Source organism: Nestor notabilis, unplaced genomic scaffold (genome assembly GCF_000696875.1).
Source record: "Nestor notabilis isolate BGI_N333 unplaced genomic scaffold, ASM69687v1 scaffold33287, whole genome shotgun sequence".
Classification (NCBI taxonomy): Eukaryota; Metazoa; Chordata; class Aves; order Psittaciformes; family Psittacidae; genus Nestor; species Nestor notabilis.
Window position 1 is genome coordinate 35,466 of NW_009935863.1, and position 8,670 is coordinate 44,135.

The window sequence follows — 8,670 nt, forward strand, 5'->3', positions numbered from 1 at the left end:
GTTCGGCTCTTCCTGCGCAGCCGCCACGCTCTGGGGCACCGTGAGGGAGCTTCTGGAATCTTCCCGGTGAGGCCAGTCCCCGAGGTGAACCCCGCTCACCACTGGATGTCACCGTTGCGCTGTGGTGAACTGCAGCCAGGAGAACATTTATCTGGCAGTAAAAAATAGCGTTGCCTGACCAAAGACGACATTTACTTCTGCCACATCTTAAATGACTCGCTGTACAGCCATGACAGGTTGCCAGTAACTGCTCCATAAGCCTTCCTTAAGGTACAGCGCAGCCCAGCAGCGTGGTACGCAGGCGCTCTCCACCTCCGGTAGTGAGGCTGTCCTGGAACCCTTGCCGTGGGTGTCCACCGTGGTGAGCACATAGATGGGGAGAGCCCAACGTGCCACATACTTCTTGAGGAGGCCAATGCAATTGCCATAGCTTTAAAATAAAATACTTATTCTTTGTATATTGAGTTACTCTGTCGACTAACACACAGTGAATATATTTCTACTGTAATCTCATAGGAGGAATTTAGAGGAGTTAATTTTATTAACCGTCTGTCTCCTGTTTGTAACCTGTTAGAAGAGAACCTGTTTGAAGTCTTGGAGTGCTTCCTGTCTCGGTGACACAGCAGAACTATGTAGGAGAAGTGCCTGACAAATAACAGCAGCAGCTCCATTTTGTTTGTCTCTTCAGTGCATTTCTGAATGTGCAGTTATGCATTGTGAGTGGGAGCGTGCACAACCCAAAGCAGTCAGAACCGTGCCAAGTGAGTTGTGCTGCAAGGTGGGAAGTGCTTTCCTGTCTGTCATTAAGATATTTGAAAATTAAATATAGTTCAGGGCAGAAAAGAATTGTCGAGTGCAACATTATCTCTTGTCCTCTGTGTATTTGTTGTGAGAATCTCTGTTAGCTACTGAGACCTAGAGACACCAGGTAAACAAATACATGGAATTGTCTTAACCAGTGTCTGCATTGAGAAGTACAGAAACTGAAGCTGGTAATTAAAAACTTTATAGTCAGGTTTTTGGCCCGAGTGTTGATCTCAGTGCACTGAGATATGCGTTTCCTCAGATTTCAGCCGGACTGAAAGCCAGGCTGCTCTGTATTTAAGAAAAGAGAAGGTTAATCCTATCATTTTGGAAGAGTTTTCAATGAAACATATGAAGACACTCCCAAGATGTAAGCTCCTCCTTAGAAGTAAAGCAATTTCCATGAATAAAGTAGCAAGAGTACAAACTGCTCTGGAAGGTATAGAAATGGCTTTAACGTTATGTAAATACGCTCCCCAGATGTCAGCTAATGGTAGTAAATGACAGCAGAGGCGGTGTTTCTCCTCTCTTACAAGGACTACATAGCATCTTTTCCAGGAGGAGCCAGCCCATTAAGCTCTGCTAATTTTCTGTAACCTATTAAACATGCACATATTTCAACATTGTAGTACCATTTATCTACCATTTATCTTGTGCTGTGCATAGAAAAATCACAGCATTAGTCATGCCAGTGAGCCATGGTAAGCTCTGTATGAGTGCAAGGTGAGGCATGGCTGATGGTTTCAGGATTCTCAGCAGGCTTTGGCTGGGTTCCTTTAGTGCATTTCTGTGTAATTTTCCATATTTTTTCACAGCTGAGCTATTCTTTGAACCACACAAATCGAAAGCTGGTGCTGGAATCCAAAGTGTCTGTCAACACCAGAATTGTGGTGGTTGGTGCATCCGATGTTGGAATCTCTTTTCTGGAAACGCTCGTTTTTTGGTAAGTTTTCTATTTTATTTCCTTTACTGAGAAGAATGTGTTGCCTTTTGTTTGAAGGGCTTGCTGCTTCCATTCAGAACCACGCTTTGAGTCTGTGTCCATGTGCTGGTTGTTAAGGTTGTTATCCTCTGAGTGTCTGAGGATATGCAGAGCTCCATCCTGGCGGGCTCTGGAACTCAGAAGTGCTGATAGAGCTGCTCGTAGATCCGCAGCAGGAAGACACACTGAAAATGAGATTTCCACGTACTTCAAATCTCTTTGACAGTTGTTCTTGCACAGAAATATTAGAGGTGGAGGTTAAATCCATGGCCCCTCACATGTGCTCCAAAGCAGTATTGATCTGTAAAGCCAGTTGTGCCCAGTGGGATCACAGATCACTGTCTGAATCCCTCCTGTCTCTTCCCTGTTGTGATGTGCGTTTTCAGAGCTGTGCAGTAAATGGCAGAAGCTTGTTGAGTTGTAATCCCACTGTGCTGCTTTTGAGTGTAATAACACCTTTTGATACCTTTGAGTCCAGCGCGTCTTTTGATGTTTAGGATTGTGCAGGAACCAAAGAATTGTCCTTTTAGGCCCTTGTGCTGTTTTTCCTATAGACCCTGGGGTGGTGGGAAAGGGCTAGCAGAGGATGCACTCTCCAGCAGTCTCAGCCTGCTCTGTGGCCCACCAAAAGCACAGGCCACCAGCACGTTAAAGGATTTATCAGCAGTAAAACTGCAAATCAGATTGCTGTGGTGACCTTGACTTCTCCAAACTGGAGTAAATGAACAGTCTGAACTGGTTGAGAAGGGGAATAAATCTATGCAGCTTCTTGTACCTTCCACTGCCTGAGCTAGGGTGAAGTTCTGTTTCAGAGACTTCCCACAGTTAGGACGAGGTGCCCCCTCCCTGGTACCTGACTTCTTGCATTTCTGTGCTGTACCCCCTCCCTGGCTGTTGTGGGGGGCTATGGGGAAGTCAGGCTCTATGTGAGAATGCAAGTCCTTCTGTGCAGTTGTTGTTTTCCTCATAAATTAAACATACATCCCAGAAATGTCTGGAAAGACTCACAGAATGAATGTGGCATTCAGATTGTGAATGTTGTAGTTACAGCAGCGCATCCGGTGCAGCCCGGGGAGGCTGGCAGAGAACTGACAGTTCTGCCTATTTTTGTCGGTTGAGTCAAGAGTTTGTGTTTCTACAGCAGCCATGAATAACATCACAAATTAAAATATCAATATGGGAAGAGAAGCAAGTGCTGAAGCGCTTTGTGGATGTTGTTACAGTGCTGGAGCAGGGGAAAAAAGATACCGGCTGCTTGCTCTTTTTCCTTAGTTCCTGACTGCCTGCAGAGCTTCCCCTCTTGGGGTAAAATCCCTTTCCTCTTATCCTCCTGTGCCACTCAAAACTCAGTTAAAAATGCACTTTCCAGCTATCAGCCATGTTCCTGTTGCCCACCCCGTGCTGTATTACTGCACTTTCAGCATGAATTGCTGTGAGGAAAACCAATGCACATCGATGCTCTGAATGTGTAGGCCAGCAGCAGGGTCCCTGCAGTGAGCAGGGCATGAGAGCCTGTCTGCAGCACTGCACCAATGGGTGCTCCTGCTTGGGAGAACCTGAGCCTTGCTCTCAGACCCAAGCAGCAAAGAGGCAGCATTTAGTGCAGAATGCCCTAGCATTGATATTCATATATGTATGAACTTCAGAAAAAGTATGTTTTAATTTTCACATCAGCAGCAGATCAAGTCTCCTGATTAATGTGCAGGCCTTTAAATACAATTTGGTTTAATTTACTCATATTTTTCTAATATTCCTTGCAGTGGTTACGTGCACTAAAAATAGCCAGATTGAATTAATTTGTAAGCCCCTAATCCTGAAAAAGAGGAAGTAGTTTTCTCCTCATTATTCTTCATACTTAATTATTTTACATGCTCAGTCACCATGGAAACACACAATGTAATTCACTTACCAACAGAACAGTTATTAGAACTCCGTGTTACAAGTGGTTTCAACTTTTTTTGTGACTGAAGAAATTCATTTCCCATTGAACAGAGGGAGCATCCTGAGCACTGCCTCTCAGCAGCCTCTGCTCCCGTTGTGCTGGGCAGGGCCCTGCAGCGTGTCTGCTGCAGCGCTGAGGTGGTCACCCTGTCACCGTGCAGCTGGGGCACCCCTGCTTATCCACCGCCACTGACAACAAGCCTGACAGTCCCTGCTTGCAGAGGGGTGTGTGGTGTGTGGTGGCACTGACACAGGGTGCCCAGAGAAGCTGTGGCTGCCCCATCCCTGGCAGTGTTCAAGGCCAGGTTGGACACAGGGGCTTGGAGCAACCTGCTCCAGTGGAAGGTGTCCCTGCCCGTGGCAGGGATTGGAGCTGGGGGAGCTTTAAGGTCCATTCCAACCCAAACCAGTCTGGGGTTCTGTATGTGCTGTAAACTGCTGTTTCAATGCTGCTTCAGTCTCCCACTGTGGCTCACTGCCTTGCTGCTGGAGTTTCTGGAAACAGGTTGTCACAGAGGTCAGAGCACTGGTGCACCCAAATTGGTGCCCGTTGTTTCAGAGGGCAATGTGGAACTGCTGCAGATGAGTGTATGGAATGACCTGCTAGCAGGAACGCTTCTTCCTGATGCTCAGGGTGCTCTGAGCCCTGGAGAATTGAATCAGTTGTGCTTCATCTAGTGCTAGGTCAGCGGAGGTGATCTTACTATTCATGTTTCACCATTCAAACATATCTCTCCTGCTGATTCCTGTTCTCAGAGTGTAATCACATGCAGATATGTGTTTTCAGCCATAGTGCTGCTTTCCTTCCGGCTCAGGGGATGTTTTATTCGGGAAGCAGGGCAGTGGTGCAGGCAGAGCCCAGCCTCCTGTCTGCGCAGGGCTGGTGTGGGCATGGGTGACAAAGCGGCTCCGGAGGCTGCTGCCATCCAGCGCATGAGGGGCTGCAGCAGAGCCGAGGTGCTGTGGAGGGGCAGCGAGGAGCTGCACCATCAATTGCTGCGGGCATTAACTGCCCTGCAGGAGCGTGGCAGGCAGGGAAGGAGTTGTGAGTGCCACAGGTCCTAGGGCAGTGCAATTACATCCTTCCCATTGCACAGAGCCAGTCTTTGGGTCACTGCCCAGCCCTGAGACACAGCTTGCAGGAACTGCAGCGCAGCAGCCCCCTTGTTAAAGAGGTGCAAACCCGGCGTGATATCCAGTGCTGAAGGGAGAAGCAGGAACTGAACCAATCCCCCTTGTGAAAATGCTGCTCAGCCCAGCAACACCCGGCCCCTATTGTTCCCTGCCCTCCCCGGGAAGGCTCTTTGTGGTGAGAGCTTTCAGCTCCAGCGAGTCATCAGAGAAACTCCAAAGAGAGGTTGAGCTAAAACACAAGTTTTACTCAGTTTTAGTTCCTCTCGAGGGACTTGGCCCTATGGGGGAAAAAAACAAAGAAAGAAGAAGACAAACGACAAGGAAGAGTTTTATCAGCCATCCTAGCGAATACGTGCATGCCCCTACACTTGCAGTGCTACGAGCCACTAACACTGACAGATTGTTGTGGATAGAGACCCTAAAAAGGAGTCTGAATTTAAGACTAAAGGAAGTTTTTAAGAAGCTACACTTTTTTTTTTGTCACTGAGCTGGCGTGTGCATCTACTAAACTTACACATTAAAAAGCTGTTTTAAATACTCAACCTGCAAGTGGTCAATGAAAATTGTATCTGGAAATGACTTGTAAGTGTAAAATCTGTTTCACGAGTACAAGCTGTCAGTACCTCTGGGTCTGAGGAAAGGAGAAACGAGCTCAGTTCCGACTTCTGCAAACACCGGTTTTTGGAGGTGAAAAAAATCAGCAGGAGAAAAAACCACTGCAGTCAAAGAGTTTATTTGAAAACCTGTGAACAGCTACAAGTGGGGATGCTGAGTCCTCAATTAAACCAGTGTTCCCCATAGTGTATATCCTTAGGGGAAGGTGAGCTACAGCCCAGCTTTTTGATCCCTTCATATGCTCAAGTCCTGAGATGCTTTACAGATAACCCCAGTGCTGAATGCTCATGTCCCAGGAGGGCAGGGCCAGGTGGTGGGCTGGGTGTGCTTAGTGCTTTGGCTCTCTAAGAGCTCTGGCCGTGGCCGCAGCGTTAGGCCAGAGGACACGCGCTTAGACCCAGCCCCGCCGCTGGCTCTTCGTGGCTGAGGGCACAGCGTGCTGCCGGTGCTGGCGCTGCTCACACGGCCCCCTAGCAGCCCCCTGGCTGCGGGCACGCAGCTCCCAGCAGTGTCTTGTTGCTGGTCCCAGTGTAGTGAACCAATTAGCTCTTTATCCACCTCTTTGCATATAGCTGTGGAGAGCGGCATTGTCTCCTGATTATAGAGAAAACCCTGTTTAATCCATGATCTCGAAACCTCCTTAATCCAACCTCTGCTGTAAACAATGACTTACTCTCTGAAGATGCTGGAAATATATATAACATGCTACATGAAACAGCAATAAATGAAGGTGGCTGTGGGAAAGGGTTGTGAAATATACTTCCCTTTCCATGTGGGTGCACTTAAATAAGCATTGCATTTAAAAACCAAATGGATCAAATACATGTTTGTCAAAAGCCCAGAACTTTTTTCTTAAGGCAGAACCAGAACCTGGCCCAGGAGACTCATGAGTGTTTGTCTGCAGGACAGTGCCTCCTGTTGTGAGTTGAAGGTGTCAAAGATCAGCTTGGAAAAGGCAGGGGTTAGAACACAGAGTGTGAGAGGAGAGCCCCAGCGGCCACTCTCCGGCAGCACAGTGTGCACTGCCCTGCACATCTGGCCTGTTGGCAGTAGTTACCATAACGCTTGCTGTTTAATTAGGCTTTTTATCTTTGCATTTGTCTGAGAACATCTGAAGCTTCCATGTTGCCTGGCACTAATTAGTTGACTAATTAAATAGTTAGTGCTTACTTGCTGATCACAGAGCTAACATGTAATGAATGCTTTGGTGATCCTCATTGTTTTATACTATCTGTCTCTGCCACACGAATTGAGATACATGAGCTTCCTTTTGACTGCCTTTTTTACACACCAAGGCAAATGCAGAACAATGCTGTGGCCAACCATGTGTTCGGTGTCACCGGGCCCATGTCCTTCAGACATTGTTGCCTTCCATCATTTCTGGTGAATAGAGATCAAGTTGTGACAGAGATAAATACAACAGCTCATATCTCACCGTGTTGTACAGTCAGGATCACAAAGGCCATTGTCAGTGACTGATACCAGACGTAAACTGGGGGAGAGGGTATGGGTCAGCTCAGCCTGCCTAGCAGCCACTGACCTGCTTCTGCCAAAAGGTATCAGCATCGATACGGGGTTGGTTTATAGTTATGTTCTTGTTTTGGAGACAGCTTTCCGTTTTAAACAGATTATTTCAGCTTGAAGTACTTGCCTTTTGAACACACGCAAACATTTGTCTGAGCCCAAACTATTCTTTCACACGTCAAATTTGTAAGTGTTTGTCAATTTTCTTTTGTTACTGTTTAGATCTGAATACTCATAACTTCTTGTTGCATGTTAAAACTGGTCTTGGAAATAGTGTTTTTCTCATGAAAAGCCTGTTTCAGAATTGTCATGAGTCACAGGAGTTTCTTTAGAGTTCTGTTCCATGTGCATTGTACCCCTCCTGGTGACTGGTGATGGCATTTCCAGGCTCTTGGAGCAGCTCCGTGCCGGGTAACCTGGCTGCCCACGGTCATGCTCTGATCAGTGCAGGTCAAAGCAAACAAAGCAGCATTCCAAGAGCAAACACTGTGTGCGGGTGCTCCGGGTCTCCGCTGAAGCCATGGAGGAGATGTAGTTTTTCTGCTGTTCATGTTTGGTTTTCTTTGTTTGATGTTTGTTTCCCAGTGCTGCTGTGGAGGTGGAATAACTGAGGTCTCCAAAGCTGTCTGTAAACTGCCTGTGGGTTGGTTCTGAAGCACTGAAGAGCGTTCAGACCACTACAGGGGAGAAAAAGTTGGCTGTTGTGACCCTTCCCCCTAGTGATTAGTGTAGATTTCATAGAATCATAGAATCATAGAATAGTTAGGGTTGGAAAGGACCTTAAGATCATCTAGTTCCAACCCCCCTGCCATGAGCAGGGACACCTCACACTAAACTATGTCGCCCAAGGCTCTGTCCAATCTGGCCTTGAACACCTCCAGGGTTGGAGCATTCACAACTTCCTTGGGCAACCCATTCCAGCGACTCGCCACCCTCACTGTGAAGAACTTCTTCCTTAGATCTAACCTAAACTTCCCCTGTTTAAGTTTAAAGCCATTACCCCTTGTCCTACCACTGCAGTCCCTAATGAAGAGTCCCTCCCCAGCATCCTTGTAGGCCCCCTTCAGATACTGGAAGGCTGCTCTGAGGTCTCAGGCTATTCCTGGTCACATGTAGATCTGTATGTACTGTGACACAAGATCACTATTTGAAGGTGCTTGCTTGGTTTTTCTGAATGCTTGATGAGCTGAAATGTTAAGGTCCTTTACTGGAATGCTGGAACCCTCCAGATCCCAGGAAAGAGATGAGTCTGATGCAGTTTACATTGAAATGGGAGCTAAGAGTGCACAGGATAGGGCAATGAACTGGTGAATCTGTACTGGATGCTGTGTTAGCCAGGCTGCGCAGGCTTGCAGTGGGGCTTGGCTGGGTTGGGTGGAGCTGTAGCTTGATTGCCCTAGTACCCGTGTTACTGCATGGTGGTGAGAGCTGGGACACGTCGTGTTGTGGGGCTGGACGCCCTGGGAGCCTGGTGGCAGTGGTACCTCTGCAGTAATTGGGCGTCACTTCAGTTTCACGCGAGCCAAGGGCGCGGACGACGGGGGGAGCTGCTGGGGAAGCACCTCGTTGCGCTGGTGAAGAGCCAGGGCTAATGGCGGCGTGGTGCTCACCTTGCAGGCTGCTCTCCGCTGGGGACCGGGACTGGCGAGGCAGCTGCGCCCTCCGGGCTG

At 47.9% G+C, this 8,670-nt stretch overlaps 1 protein-coding gene across 1 annotated transcript in view; it reads left to right on the plus strand.

Annotated features, from left to right (window-relative positions):
• Positions 1-4,405, plus strand: part of CFAP61 (cilia and flagella associated protein 61) — a 38,738-nt gene extending 34,333 nt beyond the window's left edge. Inside the window, exons 12-13 of the mRNA XM_010018018.1 lie at positions 1,620-1,747; positions 4,186-4,405. Coding sequence (XP_010016320.1) covers positions 1,620-1,747; positions 4,186-4,405 — 348 coding nt within the window. The remainder of the gene's footprint in view (positions 1-1,619; positions 1,748-4,185) is intronic.
• Positions 4,406-8,670: the final 4,265 nt, after the last annotated feature.